We start from the raw sequence: 22,209 nt of genomic DNA on the forward strand, positions 1-22,209 counted from the left end.
CATCAAAAGGATTGGATCCAGCTGAATTAAGGAATTTTTAAACAAATGGTGATTATAACCATTCCTTATTCATTATAGGAGCTATAGTTTCTTTAATTGCCATTGCAGAGTAACATTGTATGTCATTTTTACTGTGCGTGTGTGTATTTTAAACGGTGTAATTTTTATGGAAATTTGTTGCTATAATAAATTGCTAATGCGCTCTTAATAAATTGATCTATTGATCTTATTTATTATATTTTTTCTTATACTATTGGCAGGACAGTACTGCTAAATTGGGAGCAGCATTACAATTATAATTATATAAAGATTGGTTAAGCTTGGTGGCTTGGAAGCGCTGGGACTTCGTTGTTGTGCTTATATTATAACCTTGTTGGGATAGTGCCCCTCATTGCACCAGACAGACACCTCCCAAATGCTGACTACAGGCAAAAGATACAGGATTATAACCCATAATCAGTAGGGCAGAATATCACTGTTTGGTATAGGCAATATGCAGGAAAAAATAAATCAAATACATTTTAGTTGGATTTTAAAGCCTACAATCACTTTTATAATTGTCTATATAATCTGAGAATCATATTACACTAAATATGACATATTGGTTTGTAATGGTTTACTAGTAACAATTGATTTCCAGTTGTAGTGACAGCTGCCTAATATCTTTGGGATTTCACGGGTTGCAAGGTAGAACAATAGGCCAGGATCTATACAGTCTGAAAGAAGTGTGGCCAATAACCTCAGTTTGATAAAATGACTGACAATTAACTTATGTTATAGTTTAGAGACTGTAATAAGTGCTATGAAGGCGGCACTCTGTTTTCCACCTGGCCAGAATGTGGTTAATGGCTGCTTTTGGCAGAAATGAAGGGCCTTGAGAAACTCAACATGACACTTCCAGCAGTTAATTAAATTATGGCACATACCTGCCAGACCAAGTGTTCTGTTCCACCTTCAGAAGAAGATAAGTAGACACTCAAAACAACTGTATGAGATGAAGAGGTCAAAATACTGGCAATTATTGCATCTCTCATGTTGAACGGAAGCATCGTGTATACCACAAATATAATGAATAAGAAAAATGAAACCTAGAAAGGAGAAATAAAGTAATTAGTATAATAGTTTTAAAAAGAATTCCAGACCATTAGAATTACTTTCATTCTTTTTCGTACATGGTAAATGGACAAAAATTACATTAGGTCTCATGCAGCATCAGTTGCAAATTACGAATTATCGTTTAATGAGTGATTATTATACTGAGCATGCACAGAGGGGGATTTACCACAAGGCAATCAAAGCAGCTGCTTAGGGCCTTGTTGGTCTCAGAGGGCCCTGGTGGTCCAAGGGGCCGATTGACAAGGCTCAATAAAGGGCATTTCTGGCAGACCACAAGCTTCATCGAAATTGTCCAAGGGCTTGGCTGGCTGAATACTCCCAGCAGGCTCTCAGTAATTAAACAGCTGATGGGGGCTGGCTGCAGTGCATGCCTGTGTCCTCAGTCCAGCAGTACTGTGCATATGACCAGTCATGACACGTGACGGCAGATGCTTAGAGAGAAGAGCCAGGATGTGCACAGAAAAAAACGAGTTCTTCCAGTGTACTTTATTACAGTATTTTTTACATTTTATATAACATCCATCACTTACTTCAAATTCCAATCAGACGTGAGTGGGAGATGATGGGGGGTGTGATGATGGACAGTGGATAAACAGTGTTATTTTAAGTACAGTGTCTAACAGTTGTCTGTGACAGTCATGGCTGGGGGGAAGGCACATGCTGACATACTGACCTGGTGATATATCAATATGCTATAATACTGTATTTTAAGTACTACCGTGTATGGGAGAAATCCTGCTACAATCAGTGGGGCTCTGATATATAATCAATACAGTCACACTGACTGAGTGGTGTAATAATGGGTATTATAAGGGATGGGGGACCTACTAGGCTGCTACAATCAGTAAGGGTGGAGGGAAGCACTATAATGCACATTACCCATCCACTATTAGCAGGTCCCCCATCCCTTATAATATCCATTATTGAACCCCTCAGTGACTGTGACTGTATTGACTATATATCAGTGACTTTAGTCTGACTTCATTATACAAGGTCTGACAATTACGTTAGCGAACTGGCTAGTAGCGGATATACCAGTAGGCATCCAAAGCAGCCGCACGGGCCCAGCGGATATACCAGTAGGCATCCAAAGCAGCCGCAAGGGCCCAGCGGGTCTCAGGGGGCTGGACCACAGATCATGGAGTCGGTAGGGCATTTCTGATTTCCGCCGAAAATTTCCGAGTGCTGGTCTGGCTGAATACTCCCGGCAGACTGTCAGTGACTAGATAACTGCCAGGTGTGATTTTAAGGGCAGCACGGATGGTGTAGTGGTTAGCATTACTGCCTCACAGCACTCAGGTCATGGGTTAAATTCCCACCATGGCCCTAACTGTGTGGAGTTTGTATATTCTCCCCGTACTTGCATGAGTTTCCTCCGTGTACTCCGGTTTCCTCCCACAATCCAAAAATATACTGATAGGTTAATTGGCTCCTAACAAAACTAACCCTAGCGTGAATGTGTACATTTGGTAGGGAATATAGATTGTAAGGAAGGGACTGATGTGAATGGGCAAATGTGTGCGCTATATAAATAACTGGTAATAAATAATAATCAGTACACTAGTACAACTACCATTCGCCTACTTTAATCGGCTATGGGCAGATTAGGGAGAGTACACTGACTGGGTGCAGCAGGACCTGTCGGCTACAATTGGTGGGGGGACGCACTGAGGATTGTTTGAGGAAGTGGCCCAAATAGCTGTCTTGCTTAGTGCCTCATGAGATCTAAATCCGCCTCTGAGCATGCATACACACTCATACACAAGACGATGAGCATGCACCAAGTCTGGCTTTCGGGATTGTACATAGGTATCCGTACACATCTCTACACAGTAGCGATATCATTTAGCAACAAATAAAAGGAGTGGTGGAGGCATGTCAGTGGGATGGGTACACAATTTATGCAATGCTAGGTGTGTAGTGGGTGTGTCATTGGTGTTGCAATCGCAGTATATGCCAAACATATTGCAGAAATTGAAAACACATCAACAACACAGGCTGAGTAGCTAGAGATCTACGCAGACTGTGGAAGTACTGATAGCAGTAGCAAAAGTTCAGATATGTCGAGTGGTACTGCCGTATATGTCCAGTGATACTGCCATATAAATCCAGTGATACTGCCATATATGTCCAGTGGTACTGCTGTATAATTTCAGTGATACTGCTGTATATGTCCAGTGATATTGCTGTATTTGTCCAGTGGTACTGCCGTATATGTCCAGTGGTACTGCCATATAAATCCAGTGATACTGCCGTATATGTCCAGTGGTACTGCTGTATAATTTCAGTGATACTGATGTATATGTCCAGTTATATTGCTGTATATGTCCAGTGGTACTGCCGTATAAACCCAGTGGTAGTGCCGTATATATCCAGTCCAGTGATACTGCCGTATATGTCCAGTGATACTGCCGTATATGTTTAGTGGTACTGCCGTATATGTCCAGTGGTACTGTCGAATATGTTCAGTGGTACTGTTGCATAAATCCGGTGTCGTATATGTCCAGTGGTACTGCCGCATAAATCCAGTGGTACTGCCGCATGAATCCAGTGGTACTGCCATATATGTCCAGTGGTACTGCTGTATAAATTCAGTGATACTGCTGTATATGTCCAGTGATATTGCTATATATGTCCAGTGGTACTGCCGTATAAATCCAGTGGTAGTGCCGTATATATATCCAGTCCACTGATACTGCCATATATGTCCAGTGATAATGCCGTATATGTTCAGTGGTACTGCCGTATATGTCCAGTGGTACTGTTGTATATGTTCAGTGGTACTGTCCAGTGGTTCTGTTGCATAAATTCGGTGTCGTATATGTCCAGTGGTATATGTCCAGTGGTACTGTTGCATAAATCCAGTGGTACTGCTGCATAAATCCAGTGGTACTGCCGTATATGTCCAGTGGTACTGCCATAAAAATCTAGTCCAGTGATACTGCCGTATATGTCCAGTGGTACTGCCGTATAAATCCAATGGTATTGCTGTATAAATCCAGTCCAGTGGTACTGCCGTATACGTCCAGTGGTACCTCCGTATAATTACAGTGATACTTCCGTATATGTCCAGTGGTACTGCCGTATAAGTCCAGTGGTACTGCCATAAAAATCCAGTCCAGTGATACTGCCGCATATGTCCAGTGGTACTGCCATATAAATCCAATGGTATTGCTGTATAAATCCAGTCCAGTGGTACTGCCGTATACGTCCAGTGGTACTGCCGTATAATTACAGTGATACTTCGTATATGTCCAGTGGTACTGCCGTATATGTCCAGTGGTACTGCCATAAAAATCCAGTCCAGTGATACTGCTGTATATGTCCAGTGGTACTGCCATATAAATCCAATGGTATTGTTGTATAAATCCAGTCCAGTGGTACTGCCGTATACGTCCAGTGGTACTGCCGTATAATTATAGTGATACTTCTGTATATGTCCAGTGGTACTGCTGTATAAGTCCAGTGGTACTGCCGTATAATTCCAGTGATACTGCCATATATGTCCAGCGGTACAGCCGTATAAATCCAGTGGTACTACCGTATAAATCCAGTCCAGTGATACTACCGTATAAGTCCAGTGATACTGCCGTATATGTCCAGTGGTACTGCCCTATAAATCCAGTGCAGTGGTATTTTGTTTACACCAGTGCCAGAACTAGTAGAGATAAGCGGGTCTGGTTACCTGAGAACTGAACCCTACTGAACATCACGTCCCGAGCCCGGATCCTAATCCGGCTCGGGACTTCCCGCCAGACTCGGAAACCAGAACGAAGCAGAACGCCATCATCCTGCTTTCGGATTCTGGCAGGTTTTGGATTCCATATAGGGAGCTGCGCATCACCACCATTTTCACTCCAGCATTGGAGAGTGTAGCGAGAGGACGTGTCTCCGTCCTCAGTCAGTGTCTGTGTGGGAAAGTGGGGTGGCGATTCCAGTGCTGTCTTGTGCTGCTCAGTCCAGTGTAGTGCCTTATGCTGCATCAGTCCAGTCACAGTGGTGGTGTCCTCTGGTGCCATACAGTATGTCCAGTGTAGCTGTATAAGTCCAGTGCAGTGGTGTTGTGTTGTCCTGCATCAGTACAGTGGTATTGTCTTGTGCTGCATCAGTCCAGTCACAGTGGTGGTTTCCTCTGCTGCCATGTGTCCAGTGCAACTGTATAAGTCCAGTCCATTGCAGTGGTGCTGTGTTGTCCTGCATCAGTTCAGTGGTGGTGTAACTGTGCTTCTGTAAAAGTCCAGTGGTACTGCCGTATAAATCCAGTGATACTGCTGTATATGTCCAGTGGTAGTGCCATATAAATCCAGTGATACTGCGATATATATGTCCAGTGGTACTGCAGGATAAATCGAGTCCAGTGATACTACCATATATGTTCAGTGGTACTGCTGTATAAATCCAGTGGTACTGCCGTATAAATCCAGTCCAGTGGTACTGCCGTATAAGTCCAGTGGTACTGGCATATAATTCCAGTGAAACTGCCATATATGTCCAGTAGTATTGCCGTATAATTCCAGTGGTACTGCCATATATGTCCATTGGTACTGCCATATATGTCCATTAATACTGCCGTATTAATCCAGTCCAGTGGTACTGCCACATAATTCTAGTGATATTGCCGTATATGTTCAGTGGTACTGCCGTATATGTCCAGTGGTACTGCCATATATGTCCAGTGGTACTGCTGTATATGTCCAGTGGTACTGCCATATAAATCCAGTCATACTGCTGTATAAATCCAGTGATACTGCCGTATAAATCCAGTGATACTGCTGTATAAATCCAGTGATACTGCCGTATAAATCCAAGTGACACTGCCGTATATGTCCAGTGGTACAGCCGTATAAATACAGTCCAGTAATACTGCCGTATAATTCCAGTGGTACTGCCATATTAATCCAGTCCAGTGATACTGCTGTATATGTCCAGGTCTACTGCCGTATAAATCCAGTGGTACTGCCATACAGTATAAATCCAGTGGTACTACCATATAAATCCAGTCCAGTGATACTGCCATGTAAGTCCAGTCCAGTTATACTGCCATATAAGTCCAGTGGTACTGCTGTATAAATCCAGTGGTAATGCCGTATAAGTCCAGTGGTACTGCCGTATAAGTCCAGTCCAGTGGTACTACCATATAAGTCCAGTGGTACTGCCGTATAATTCCAGTGATACTGCCGTATATGTCCAGTTGTACTGTTGTATAAATCTGGTGATAATGCCGTATATATCCAGTGGTACTGCCGTATAAATCCAGTGATACTGCCATACAGTATAAATCCAGTGGTACTACCATATAAATCCAGTCCAGTAATACTGCCATGTAAGTCCAGTCCAGTTATACTGCCATATAAGTCCAGTGGTACTGCTGTATAAATCCAGTGGTAATGCCGTATAAGTCCAGTGGTACTGCCGTATAAGTCCAGTCCAGTGGTACTGCCGTATAACTCCAGTGATACTGCCATATATGTTCAGTGGTACGTGCCGTATAAGTCCCGTGATACTGCCGTTTAAATCCAGTCCAGTGTTATTGCTGTATAAGTCCAGTGATTCTGCCAAATATATCCAGTCCGGTGATACTGCCGTATATGTCCAGTGATACTGCTGTATATGTCCAGTGATACTGCTGTATATGTCCAGTGGTACTGCCGTATATGTCCAGTGGTACTGTCATATAAGTCCAGTGGTACTGTCATATAAAATCCAGTGGTACTGCCGCATAAATTCAGTGGTACTGCCGCATAAATCTAGTGGTACTGCCGTATATGTCCAGTGGTACTGGCATATAATTCCAGTGATAATGCCATATATGTCCAATGGTACTGCCATATATGTCCAGTGGTACTGCCATATATGTCCAGTGGTACTGCCATATATGTCCAGTGGTACAGGCGTATAAATCCAGTCCAGTGATACTGCCGTATATGTCCAGTGATACTGCCGTATACTATATGTCCAGTGATACTGCCGTATATATGTGTCCAGTGGTACTGCCGTATAAATCCAGTGGTACTACCGTATAAATCCTGTCCAGTGATACTGCCATATAAGTCCAGTGATACTGCTGTATATGTCCAGTGGTACAGCCGTATAATTCCAGTCCAGTGATACTGCGGTATATGTCCAGTGATACTGCCGTATATGTCCAGTAATACTGCCGTATAAGTCCAGTCCAGTGATACTGCTGTATATGTCCAGTTCTACTGCCATATAAATCCAGTGGTACTGCGGTATAAATCCAGTCCAGTGGCACTACCATATGAGTCCAGTGGTACTGCCGTATAATTCCAGTGATACTGCCGTATATATGTCCAGTGGTACTGTTGTATATATCTAGTGATACTGCCATATATGTCCAGTGGTACTGCCATATAAATCCAGTGATACTGCCGTATATATGTGTCCAGTTCTACTGCCATATAAATCCAGTGGTACTGCGGTATAAATCCAGTCCAGTGGTACTACCATATAAGTCCAGTGGTACTGCCCTATAATTCCAGTGATACTGCCGTATATATGTCCAGTGGTACTGTTGTATAAATCTGGTGATACTGCCATATATGTCCAGTGGTACTGCCGTATATATGTGTCCAGTAGTACTGCCGTATAAATCCAGTGGTACTACCGTATAAATCCTGTCCAGTGATACTGCCATATAAGTCCAGTGAAACTGCCGTACATGTCCAGTGGTACTGCTGTATAAAAGTCTTGTGGTACTGCCGTATATGTCCAGTGATACTGCCGTATATGTCCAGTGGTACTGCTGTATAAAAGTCCTGTGGTACTGCCGTATAAGTCCAGTAATACTGCTATATATGTTCAGTGTTACGTGCCGTATAAGTCCCGTGATACTGCCATTTAAATCCAGTCCAGTGGTACTGCCGTATAAATCCAGTGGTACTGCCATATAAGTCCAGTGGTACTGCTGTATAAGTCCAGTCCAGTGGTGCTGCCATATACGTTCAGTGGTGCTGTCCTGTGCTGTATATTATTTACTCCAAATAAAGGGGTTATTAATATTTAATCCAAATAATTTTCACAGGGTTTGCCCTGTGTGGTGTAGAGGTACACTCTTCTGTGCTGCATATTGTTATATAACTCCAGAAGAATAATGGAGAACAAAAATTTGGAGGATAAAATAGGGAAAGATCAAGAACCACTTCCCCCTACTGCTGCTGCTGACACTGCTGTTGTTGCTGCTGGGAATCGATCGTCATCCCAGAGGGGAAGTCGGAAGACCACTTATACTACTTCAGCTAAGCAAATGACTGTCCAACAGTCCTTTGCGAGGAAGATGAAATATAACAGCAGTCATCTTGTTACAAAGCGGAAAACTGAGGCCTTGACAACTATGTTGGTGTTAGACGTGCGTCTGGTACCTGCCATTAGTGCAGTGGGACTGCAGTGCCACTCCTAGATGGGCCATGTGTTTGTGCCGCACGCTTGTGTCACTTAACTTAGTCATACAGCTATCTTATTGCACATCTTTTACTTCTTTGCATGTTGTGCTGTTTGGGGACTAGTTTTTTTTAAGTGCCATCCTGTCTGCCACTGCAGTGCCACTCCTATATGGGCCAGGTGTTTGTGCCGCACACTTGTGTCGCTTAGCTTAGCCATACAGCTACCTCATTCCACCTCTTTTACTTCTTTGCATGATGTGTTGTTTGGGGACTAGTTTTTTTAAGTGCCATACTGTCTGCCACTGTAGTACTACTCCTAGATGGGCCAGGTGTTTGTACCGCACCCTTGTGTCGCTTAGCTTAGTCATTCAGCGACCTTGGTGCAACTTTTAGGCCTAAAAACAATATTGTGAGGTGTTCAGAGTTCAGAATAGACTGGAAATGAGTGTAAATGGATGTTATTGAGGTTAATAATACCGTAGGATCAAAATTACTGATCCAAAACCAAAACCCGAAAGGGTAGTTTTGGCAAAACCTATCCAGAGCCAAAACACGAGCGGGGATCCAGATCCAAAACCAAAACACAAAACACGAAAAGTGCCCGCCGCACATCTCTAGACTAACTAGACATGTTGGTGTCCTGTTCCAGGAAAAGATCTGTTGCCCCCCCAAAAAATGGGGACAGTGGTGCGCGTCAAAAAATATAAGAGGGTGGCTTTACGGGGAAGAGGCCTGGCCACATAATAGTACCAATTCACATTACACTGCACAGTAGTGTCTGTTATTCACATTACATCGCACTGCAAGAGCTCCTCATACACGTTGCAGCACAGTAAGAGCCCCTTATACAAATTGCAACACAGTAAGAGCCCCTTATACAAGTTGCAGCACAGTAAGAGCTCTTATATATGTTGCAGCATAGTAAGAGCCCCTTACACACGTTGCAGCACAGTAAGAGCCCCTTATACACGTTACACCACAGTAAGAGCCCCTTCAAGCTTTTAATTTAGTGACAGTTCAACACAAGCAGGCTGTTGTAGTACTTTTAATGCACCAGGTTAAGTTACAGTAGGCACTCTATGTATTCAATGAGCTTTAGATTAGTTTAACAAGGGGAGCCTACCCCCTAAATAACTCCTTCAACAATGTGAGCACTATTGGAACAATGGGAGCCTACCCTCTTTTTAACTTGCAGCAGCGAAAGAGCAGCATGCCCCCTATATAACTTTTTAATGGGGCACAGGGCAAAACACCCCCTGTTGGCTTAGCCTTACAGAGCAGAGTATGCAGCTGAAGGGCATCAGAAAACTAAAAATGAAAAACGGTGTCTCTCACCACCTTGCGTTTCAGCTCTTCTGCCACCTCCGAACTCCGGTACAGGCCCGGGATGTACTGTATAACATCTTTGATGCAATGGAAAACTAGCAACCAGGAATTTGGGGGCAACAACAGATTTCTGATGCAGTTATTTTTCTTTCCCACACTTCTTGTAGGTGTTGCAAATTCTTTGCCTAAACAGTTCTCCCCATGGGCGTTTTAAGAGTGGAGGGGCCCCGTGTGCAGACTCCGGGTGAGACCCCTCTTCTCCACGGCAGCATTGTGCCGGAGTCTACTGTGCATGCACAGGCCTCCAGAAACATTTTGCATGCCATGGTCCGTAGACTAATTACTTACATGCCAGACAGCCGTTTTGGGAGTGATTTTTGCCACAGCTGCAGTGGCTGCAGTGCCCATTGCAGGACTCTAGAAAGTTAGGTATTAAAACAACATAGGTGTGGTGGCACACATTGCACCCATGATAGAAACGCCAATGGTTATCCATGTAATTGATGGTTTATGTGTGAAGTTAGTAAGTAGCACATGTATAAGAAATGCGTTTATTCTCACAATTTGAGTGAATATACGCAATGCTTCATTTGTAGCTATGCATGCAATGGGAGTGGGCTATATTTGTAATGGGGTTGTAGCATATGCAGATGGGATTGTGGGTTTGGCTAGAGGTCTTCACAGATTTTCGATTGTGATCGCAATCAGTGTGCATTTATTTGCAATTGCAATCTGTGCTGATTGAGGCCCATTGTCAGAATAAATTAGGGAGATTTAAATACGGCAATGGTTTAAAATATGTGTAAGTCTCAAAGACGAAGTCAGAAAAAGTTTTACATTTGAGAAACTGTTTTATATATTTGAAATGTTTGATAAATGCTGATACTGTAAATACACTAATACTAACATTAACACTTATTTCACATTCCACTAAATTCCCATTGGCTATTGGATTCACACTTTCAGGTAAGGTCATACTGATAGCAGTATGATTGGTGCAAAGCCAAAAAAGCACCATGGCTGCAGACTGGATTGCAAATGCTGCTGTTTCATAATTATAATTTATTTATTTATTTGTTAACAGTTTCTTATATAGCGCAGCATATTCCATTGCGCTTTACAATTAGAACAACAGTAATAGAACAAAACTGGGTAAAAACAGACAGACATAGAGGTAGGAAGGCCCTGCTCGAAAGCTTACAATCTATAATTCCTAGTTTCCAACAGTTCTGTTGCTCCCTGCTGCACACAGATAATGACCAGGTTCACCTACGGCTGCCGACGCGTTTCTACCCTCAGAGGGTCTTTGTCGAGGCACAGGTGGAACTGATCAAATTACAAGCTTTATACCATCCCCCAATAGTCTGGTGTGCACACCAGACTCTTTGGGGATGGTATAAAGCTGTGTGCAGCAGGGAGCAACAGGGAGCAGCGAACGGGGGAGAACGGAGGAGTGTGGTGGCGTCTGCAGCGCCTGGAGGGTCCGTGATCTAAGGACGGCTAGCGGTGCATGGATAACATCTACGGGAGAACAAATCCTGGAATAGGAAGCACCGCGATTAACAACGGCGTCCTAAGGGTCTGGTGAGCTCCACTGAGTACATTTAAAATCAAACACTTGTACCGCTTCTCTTGCCGGAATTGCCCTGTACCTGTTTAAAGAGACTTTTTAATGGATGTTGAAAATAAAGTAAGGATCGTTTTTACCTATACGGATGTGGTATAGTGTCCTTCCTATATGTGAAGAATTTGGATAGTATATTCTCCTGTGAGATTTAGTAAATTAGAAACAGCGCTGTGACTCTCTTTGATCTAATCCCTTTTTCCCATATTCGATATTTGGGCAGTGTGAGCTGATCTGCCAGAGATAAAAGGGAAACAGCTGCAGTTTATTTGTGAAGCGCTCCATACGGAGGATAACAACTTGTGTTCTGGACAGTGCACAAATAAAGGGCTGTGGTCTCACAAGGAAGGGCTGTGTCCACACAATAATACCTCCAATAGATATTACGCCACACAGTAGCACAATTTTATTCACATTAAACCACAAGTCGTGCCTGATTTACCATGCTGCCTACCCGGCCGAGTGTCAATGAACAGCAATGCAGCTGCAGACCTACTGTGCCAACATTAGGGCAGGGTTGTCAAGAGAAATCTTGGACCCCGGTACAGGAACTTCCCGGGGGCCCCCACTGGAGAGGGTGTGTGGTCACAACTTGTTGGGGGCATACCTGCAAATAATAAGTACACCCTGAATGTAAATATCTAGGAACCAAAGCAGATATTAGAGATATCTGCTGCATTCTCCCATTTTCGCTTTCAAAAAGCACCCCAATAGGTTTTTATGAGAACTGCTTTTTAGCTGAATCTACCAAGTTCCGGAATGTGGTGCATTACGGAGCTTGACCCTGTAGCTAAACGCAATCTATAGATGGTGTTAGCACGCAGTATTGCTCGCAGCTCCTGAAGAAGTAGTGAAGGGAGTGTGACTGCAATCCATTTATTACTTATACCCCGCAGAGTCTATATTAATACATTCAGATGAATCATGATTTCATATTACCATGAGTAGAGACAATAAGAAATGATAACTATGGGGTCCAAGACCCAATAATGAATAAATATATCCATAAATAGCATACAGTAAAATTCTTCCTAAACAGAAAACTATTTGTATGTTACCTTTTATGAAAGAAGCAAGAATTTCCTTCCAAAAAAAACCCTAAACCCAAATGGGTATCTTCACATAAGTCAATGCAGATGAGGCGATGGTGATGACATCCCCCATCGGCTCTGCATGCAAGGCCGATAGAGGAAGTTACTGATGACCTCCGGGAGTGCATATTGTCCGCACCACAGTGGGTACACACTAGACAATGTGTGCGATATGTCAGTCCGAGCTGCTGGATCAGATGACATATTGTATAGTGTGTACCCTGCTTTACTTTATTTTACTTTATTAGAAAGTATGCTACCTTACTCACAAAATGTGTATGTATGTGTGTGTGTGAGTGTGAGGGGTGGGGGTGGCAGTATGGTGGGGAGTCTGGCAGCATGGGGGGAATGGCAATATGGGGGAGAAGTCTAGCAGTATGAAGGGAGAGTCTGGGAACATGGAACATGGCATGGCAATATGAGTAGCAGCAAGAAGGGGGTGTTTGGTAACTGGGAGATGTAACGTCTGTGGTACTAGTGACAGGAGTGGTGTTCTGGAAGCAGTGAGGGAGGGAAGGCGGTGTCTGGAGGCAGGGAGTGGAAGGAGGGCTTGTGTCTGGAGGCAGGGTATTCGGAAGCAGAGGAGAGGTTGGTAGGTGGGGTGGTGTATGGAAACAGGGAGTCGGGGTATGGGGGGGTTTCTGTTTGGGGACAGAGGTGGTAGGAGGTGTCTGTAGTTGGGACACACACACATGTCCTCTTTGTATATTAGTCAGCACAGACAGTATGATTGATGGTGTGACACTAACTTCATTTGGAAGCATATTTAATGCTGGGGGTCTCATCTGTCTACTGCCTGGGACTCTGGGAGTGATGAGGCGGGAGCTCTACCTCAGGCACTCTGCCTGAGGCGAGGACAGAGCGGTTCTTTCCTGCTGCTGCTCTGCGTCCTTCTGTGCCATCGGCGTGTGTCTGCAACAGGACATCAGGTGGGAGTTCCAGATCCCTGTGCTGTATACGCACACAGCACCTCCCAGACAGTCCCGGAGCCTAGAGAATAAAGAGACTCGCGAGATGATGATGTCATCATCTCGCAGGACCAGTAGCTCTGCGGCTGTGTGCGTGTGGTGCACGTTAAGATACTAGAACTTAGGAAGGAATATATTATGTAACTCCCCTCCCTTCCCCAGCTGCTGCCCGCCTGAGGCAGTATAGTGAAAGATTATATGAAGCACTTTCAAATTAACCTCCCGGTGACCCTGCATTAGGAAATGGACCTCAACTATCCCTAGAGGTCAGATGAGAAGAATAAAGAGGAATTGCTCGAGAGTGAAAGACAGTGTTATGCAAATAGATCATCTGATAAACAAATTCAAAGAGAAGGAATATAGCCATGACGAATTGAGAAAGGAAATTAATACCATAAAATAAATCAAAAGTGAAGATCTTCTGACATAGAAGGAGAAGGATGATGACGATGACGATGAACTTCTATTTCTCACCAACTACTCTAGCCTAAGATTTTTACTAAAGAAAAGTATAAGACGGCATTGGCATATTTTAAGAGCTGATGAGTAACTTAGAAACATCCTATCAGCTGCTGCTAAAGTGATATATATAGAAGAGCACCTACAATCAGGAATAAACTTGTGAGAAGTTACCTGAAAAATGACAAGAAAGAAACATCTACCTGGTTAGGAAATACAGATTTGGGCTACTATGCCTGTAACAATTGTATTGCATGTAAGAAAGCTAGAAATGTATCCACCAAACCAATAAGAATGGTCTTGTCTAAAACCACAGGAAAGGATATAAAGATAAAAGATCAAATTACTTGTAGTACAACAGGGGTGATATATGTTATTTCGTGTCCCTGCGGCCTCCAATATGTAGGCAAGACTTTTCAAAAACTTAGCACCAGAATCAACAAACATCTAAACAATATCAAGAAGAAGAATCATAGTATTCCGGATCACTTCAAAATCAAACATAACAGCGACCCCTCAACCCTTAAATTCATAGGGATAAAACAAATTAAAAAATCATGGAGAGGGTTTAATTGGGATAATTATCTCTTGAAGGAAGAAGCTCGGATGATATTTGAACTAGGGTCCTTATCGCCAAAAGGGCTAAATGCAGAACTTAAACTCCACCTATTCCTATGTGAATAAATCAATTGGATAAAAAGCCTACTGCTACTATTGGAATATATTAATGGCTAATTTGGGATAACACCAATTACATAGCTGAGGTATTTCTCTCCTCCTTATGTATTTTTTGTAATAGTGGCTACTAAGATATTCCCCTCAACAAGTTTCATAACGTCCCCTGTTATAAAATTATATGTATAAATTATATAAAAATATTTTTATTCCATTGGCTCCATTATTATGAAACCTCCATATGGCTCTAGCTATATATTTTATCTAATTTTAATGTGTATATATTACTAATCAAATCCACTATTATACCTCAATTCTGACTAAAATATTTCAAATATCTATCATACATATTAATTATAATTTATTAAATATGTGATATATGTTGTGTTGTTATATGTTGTTTGTGTGCCCCAATATGAAGTCACACTCCATCAGAAATATTGGCGTAACAAACTATTTTTATTTAAATGTTTACAACAGTATCCCAGCATTAGGATGCATTATTACATTAGATCGAGCGGAAACTATATACATATGCTGAAATATCAACATCAGAATACCACAGCCAAGCGGAAGTTATACGGCTGAGGCATCCGACGTTGAAAATACAGGAAATTTTATAGAATCCTTTTTTAGCCTGGTACATGATGATATTAAAAATATAGATACCAGGAAGAAAAAAATTAACTTGACATTCAAGGAAAGACAAGCATTAAAAGGATTAGTGAATTGACAGAAATAGTAGTTAAACCTGCTGATAAAGGTGGTGGTCCTAGATAGATCCATGTATGAAAACGAGTTTCTAAGGCAGTTTAGGGATAATACAACATATCATAAATTAAGAACAGACCCAACTGCAGGCATTATAACTAAATTACAGAATTTGGTGGAGAAGTATGGTACTTTGGAAGTCCTGGAGGAAAGAGTACAAAAGTTCCTTCTTATTAATGAACCGGACATCCCGGTACTATATATCTTGCCAAAGATACATAAGGACCCATGTAACCCCGCAGGAAGGCCAATAGTATCCGGCATCAACTCTGTCACATCCACCCTCTCTAAATTAATTGATTTTTATTTGCAGCCCTTAGTTCTTTGTAATAAGTCATATTTAAAAGACACAACATCCCTCTTAAATGTAATCAGAACTATAGAGTGGCATGAAGGTTACACCATAGTGATGGCCGATGTACGGTCACTCTACACCATTATAGACCATCAGGAAGGAGTAAAGGCAGTTTCTGAATATCTTAAACATAGCAGTTTGAATCAAGGATTACAAGACTTCATTATAGAAGCTGTCCTGTTCATCTTGACCAATAATTATTTTATGTTTGGAGGTGAATTCTATGTTCAGAAAACGGGGACCACAATGGGCACCAGGTTCACGCCTAGCTATGCTAACATCATTACGGGGCAGTGTGAGGATTCCTACATTTGGAATGACCACCCCCTAGGAGTGGGCCTGGTGTCCTGGACATGGTACATAGATGACGTGCTATTTATGGAGGGGAGAAGAGTCCTCCCTGGAAGAGTTTTGTATGTATCTGAATACAAATTCATCCAACATAGGGTTAAATTTACTAAGGTGGGAGATTTTTAGAACTGGTGATGTCGCCCATGGCAACCAATCAGATTCTACTTACCATTTATCTAGCTGCTTCTAGCAGATAATAGATATAATCTGATTGGTTGCTATGGGCAACATCACCAGTTCTAAAAATCTCCCACCTTAGTAAATTTACCCCATAGAGTTCACTTTTACAAAAAGTAAAGAAATGGTGAATTTTTTGGACATGACAATTTATGTAGAATAGGGTAGTTTAAATACTAAAACTTTACAAAACACACAGTTTCGTCATGTTACATTAGGGCAGAAAGTTGCCACCACCCCAACTGGTTGGGGTCAATACCAGGGGGACAACTGAAAAGATTGAAACGTAACTGCACACAAGAAGATGTTTACAAAGTACAATCAGAACAAATGTGTCAAAAGTTTTTAGCCTCTGGTTATGATCAGAGCAAGATTAAAAACGTGGTAGAGAAAGTAAATCAGGTCCCAAGGGAAAAGCTTTTAGTACAGAGAGAGCATAAAGAAAAAATCCCAAAGTCAAATACTCATGAGTGGGCCTTTATTACTACATTTAATGTACATCGCAGGTTGTTAGAAAAATGAATTAACCAATATTGGAATATTCTACAAAAAGATCCGGTGATCGGATCTTTACTTCCAGAAAAACCCAAATATATATATAGAAGGGCCCCAAATATTGGCTCGAATCTAGTAAGAAGTGCATTACCATCAATTAAACCAACAACCAGGATCACATCAAAGGAATTCTATCGATGTGGTTCATGCTCTGGATGTAAAGAAATGGCTGTAAAAAGTACTGGTAAAATCAGTAAGGTCACAGTGAATAATAAAAAATGGGAAATTAAAGAATTTATAACATGCAATACTAAAAGTGTTCTGTATGCAGTGGAGTGTACATGTGGTTTATTCTATATAGGAAGGCCTTCTAGACCGCTCAAAGTCAGAATTAAGGAGCATCTTAGGAACATACAGAAAGGAGTAGAAAATCATGCCCTGTCAAACCATTTCAAATTAGTACATAATTGTGCAACAAGTGCCATTAAACAATTCTTGGGCATAAAGTACATTGGAGGAAAACAGATTTAGCCAATCAATTGGCAAGAGTGGAAATGAAAAGAATATATAAACTAGGCACTCTAATTCCGGGCGGCCTCATTTCTGACTTTGAAATAAAATGCTTCCTGTAGTTCGAATAGTGACATTGGGTTATATTTCATTATACTAATTAGGGTGACGGTCTTGAATATTTTACTTTGTTATGTAATGTTGCATTAGTATCCGTTTTTATTGTAATCACGCTCCCCATGCAGATTATACTCTAAGACACCCGGGTTTTGATCTGATGGGAAAATTCCAATAATTGATTGCTTTGTTAAGAACACAGAACTGTGAAGTGAAATTCCGGTGGCTACACAAGGACGCAAATATGTTGCTGACATTGGAGTTTCCATAGCACCGGGACTCTAATATAACGCAGAACCGGAACCGGATATGGTCCCAGCACAAGGGATCACAGAACTGGCAGTCTTTTATGTTGTATAGAGATCCAGGTGCGGGGACCAATCGGTGATGAAGAAGGGGTATTTAAGTAGCGTACTGTGTCTGGAGAGGCATTCTCATTTAAGGCTAATCTTGAGAAAGACCCGAGCAAGTGTTGGAATGCGTGGATTCCGATGCCAACAAGCTGATTCCTATACTCCATCGGGTGGAGAAGGCAGAGATGCAGCAGTGGTTTTGTCAGGAGGAATCCCGGATCTGGAGCCTGGGGGGAGGGGCTTTCTTAAACCTGCTCAATAAGAACTGTCCATTTCCAGTTCTTCTTCTATACTGGCAATTTGCCACGTGTTCGGTTAATATATGATCTCTTGATTGATGCTGAATGCCGATTGTTTTATTTGATTCATATATATTTTTACATATTTTTTAATTGTGTGGTGTTATTAAATTTTTTAATGGGCTACACTATGTATTTATATCTCTGTTTCCCCCGAGCCACACTGGTACATGTGTAAGGGAACAGGAGAGCAATATTGAAGAAGGAATTTGCAGTGGCTCAATACAAAGACCACTAGATTGTTACCCTAGCACTGGTGTTACGCGTTTGAAGGGCAGATTAGGTCTGCCCAACTCCGATGCCCCCCGGTCTTAGTTGGAGACAAGGCGCAAACTGAGACGGGATAAAAACAAGGGGAACCTCTAACTAAACACAGAACATTGAGAAAAGGGCAACTAAAGAACTTCTAATGGGGGTCATTCCGAGTTGTTCGCTCGTTATTTTTTTCTCGCAACGGAGTGATTAGTCGCTAATGCGCATGCGCAATGTCCGCAGTGCGACTGCGCCGAGTAAATTTGCTATGCAGTTAGGTATTTTACTCACGGCATTACGAGGTTTTTTCTTCGTTCTGGTGATCGATTCGTAATGTGATTGACAGGAAGTGGGTGTTTCTGGGCGGAAACTGGCCGTTTTATGGGTGTGTGTGAAAAAACGCTACCGTTTCTGGGAAAAACGCGGGAGTGGCTGGAGAAACGGAGGAGTGTCTGGGCGAACGCTGGGTGTGTTTGTGACGTCAAACCAGGAACGAAACTGACTGAACTGATCGCAGTTGCCGAGTAAGTGTGGAGCTACTAAGAAACTGCTAAGAAGTGTCTATTCGCAATTCTGCTAATCTTTCGTTCGCAATTTTACTATGCTTAGATTCACTCCCAGTAGGCGGCGGCTTAGCGTGTGCAATGCTGCTAAAAGCAGCTTGCGAGCGAACAACTCGGAATGAGGGCCAGTGTCTCTAATCCATCCTTTCTACATTTCTAAAGGACTAAAAGACACCTGTGTTACACTGTTGTACTTGGACTTCACCTCATAAGGGGATTGTAATTGCACTGTGTATGGGGAAGAGTAATTCACTTTTATGTGTATCTATCCCCACATTATATACACTATTGCGTCTGGTGTTTGTATTGTCTTGTTGTGTATGTGTTGTATACCGGTATTAGGCCAGCTATTTTACAATTTTTATACTTAACATTTTTCTTTGTATTGTATAATATAATAAATACCCTCTTTTTATTGATATCTAATGAGCAGTTTGTGGATATTTCCATAAAATACTGGATAAAACCATAGATTTAGAAATATACTGGTGAAAACGCCATAATTATATAGGCATTACTTATCAAGGAGAAAAGCGCAGTGAGATATCTCTTTCCTTCTATCTATATGTTGAGAGGGAGTGTGGACCCCCCTTACTGTTTCTCACAGCAGCTATTTTCTTTGATTTGGTGGTAAAGCGCAGCCCTCAATCAAAAACCTTTCTTTAGAATACATATTTAACAGAACTCATGCAAAATATATCCTGATATGTTAACAGAGAAACAGCTTCACCCTGAAGTTTATTATAATAAAACAATCAAAAGGGAGTCCCTCAATGTGTGTTTGGGCTTAATGACCGATTATAATGAATCTGTAATCAATTATGGGGTTTATTTATGAAACTGATATAAGCCCATTCTCTGGCATTATTGCTAGAGAAAAGGTTAATCTCAGCTTTTCACAGTTTTCTGACAGATCTCTTTGGGGACAGTGGTATAAGTCAATTTAACATTAGTGAAAAGCATAGATGAAGAGACTTTGCTGGATTTTGCCAGGTCACATACAGTACATATGTGCAATCACGGGTGTTAGACATGCATGCGTATATCATTTTAAGCTTTCACCAGTAATATTAGGCTGCTGGTGAAAGGAAGAAAATGCGCTGGCCTGGTAGATTGCTGTGGTAGGGCACTGTGTACACATTAATCCGAAATGTTAAGTACCACATTTCAAGTTAAATAGGCCTTATAGAAGAAGTTAACTTTTTAAACCTTTTTGTTCACACAAATCTATAAACTAAATTGAATACATGTTAAAGTTAGTCTGTAAGCTTTCTCAAGAAAGTTTCTCCCAAAAACAATGCCAATGCTTGGTCATAATTTCATGTCCTGGGGTCTATTCATTATGCAAAAAACTGTGTATAGTGAAACTTTAGTTTGAAATCCTCTCTCTCTGTTTTCACAATTTGCCAGAGATTCATCATCCATCAGTTATAAAGTTAGCACTTATAAAAACCTGCTCCTTTTGTGGAAAGCGCTTTTATGAAGCGATATAATTACCTTCTGCAGTCGCGTGCCCTTGGTTTATAAATTTGGTGGAAAAGGGTTATAACTGTGGATCCTATTTGTCTATGTGAAAAAATCTATTGTTTGAACAATAGTCATTTTGCTCTGGATGTAATTTTAGAAGTGTGTCATGTCCCGGCGGAGACTTGCCGCATCCTTACCTCTTCACCATTCTCACTGGATGCGGGTTTGTGAGAGTGATAGGAGGACGTGATCTCCGTGCAGCCATGGTGGTTGTCATCCCATGTGTTCTATGCCTCTGGTCCGTGGGAGCCGCCTTCTTCCTTCATGTCACATAATGCAGTCCGAGCCAATTCCGTGTTCCTGGTGGATCAGCTAATTCCCTCCACCAGTCCTGGCTCAGCAAGGGGTATAAAGGGGAAGTCCTGGCAGTCAGTTGTTGTCTGTGCAATGTTGCTTTCAGCCACATTATTAGGCTCTGCCAGGGCCGGCGCTACCATTAGGCAGCTTCAGGCAGCTGCCTATGGGCGGCAGCCACTAGGGGGCGGCATGCTCCTGCTGAATCGCAGCCCGCAGTCTTATCCTCCCTCCCTCCTCCTTCCTGACTGCAACAGGGGGTGTAAAAGGGGAGTACGGCCAGCCTTCCTACCTGTTTGTACAGCCACTGAGGAGAGAGTCAGCGCGGAAACATCCGGGGACTCCTGAGGCGAGGGGTTAAAATGCAGTGTGCCTGGAGGAAGGGGAGTCTCTGGGGCGTGCTGTGACCGGAGGATCTGTGAGGAGCGCTGATCGGCTCCGTTCATCTGAGGCAGACAGCAGAGGCTGAAGTCCTGTGTGTCATCCCCGGAGTGCTCTGGCAGCCTTTGTATCAGTGGCACTGCAGTGACAGCGGGGATTTCCACTGTGAGAGAGAGAGAGCATCGGGAGCAGAGATGACCTATGACACTCCTGCCCATATAAGGAGTGTATGGTGGGCAGCTTCAGTGAGGGAATCCCTGACAGGGGAGGGAGAGAAAGCTCCGCAGAGAACAGGGCTTTGCAGTGACCTCAGCCCGCCCATATATGGGAAAGAGCAAGCAGCTGCAAACGGGGAGAGCCTGGAGGAGAGAGCACTGCAGAGTCAGCATCCAGAGGGAGCCCTAATGGGATTCTAGTGTCCATTCCAGAGGAGGCTCACCACAAGTAAGCAGGGACACTGCTGGTACATCTCACACACCACTTAGTGACCTGTATTAGAGGGTACAATTCTTGTTGATGTGACACAGTGCGACCCATTGTCAGCACTTCACCTAGATTACCCCCTTCCTTATGTCACCACCCTGACTGTTAGCAGCAGCAGAGTCTTGTGTCAGCGTGTCCACCAAGTAGTTTTCGACTCCCACAAGCCAGTAACACTTTACCTCAGCCCAACAGTGCCAGGCAGGCAGAAGTGCAGAGGAGGCTGGAGAGGAGAGTATAGAGAAAGAAACTGAAATTGACAGGAAGAGGGGAGGTGGTACAAACCAGAGCCGTAACTACGTGTGTGCCAGGTGTGCCTGGCACACAATGCAGGCTCCCTGAGGGCGTACAGCCAGAAACTATGTCAGCGGCTTGTAATGAGTCAAATTGACTCATTACAAGCTGCCTGTGCTGTGTGCGCCGCCGGAGGAGAAGAGGAGCAGCGTCAGGGGAGGACCCAGAGGAGAAGGAGGAGGGAGGGGGACTGGAGCCGCAGCAGCGCTATGTAATTGGTAGCGGCACCGCAGCAGCAGTTCTTCTACTTCCGCATTGGCAGGCCGGCGCTGCTATGAATGCTGGGATGCACTTCCCTCATCCCAGCATTCACAGCGGCGGCGGGCAGCCA

General features: G+C 42.8%; 1 protein-coding gene across 1 annotated transcript in view; it reads right to left on the reverse strand.

Annotated features, from left to right (window-relative positions):
* Positions 1-22,209, reverse strand: part of ADCY2 (adenylate cyclase 2) — a 1,664,414-nt gene that overhangs the window by 1,309,043 nt on the left and 333,162 nt on the right. The window contains exon 3 of the mRNA XM_063922769.1: positions 927-1,088. Coding sequence (XP_063778839.1) covers positions 927-1,088 — 162 coding nt within the window. The remainder of the gene's footprint in view (positions 1-926; positions 1,089-22,209) is intronic.

Source organism: Pseudophryne corroboree, chromosome 5 (genome assembly GCF_028390025.1).
Source record: "Pseudophryne corroboree isolate aPseCor3 chromosome 5, aPseCor3.hap2, whole genome shotgun sequence".
Taxonomy (NCBI): domain Eukaryota; kingdom Metazoa; phylum Chordata; class Amphibia; order Anura; family Myobatrachidae; genus Pseudophryne; species Pseudophryne corroboree.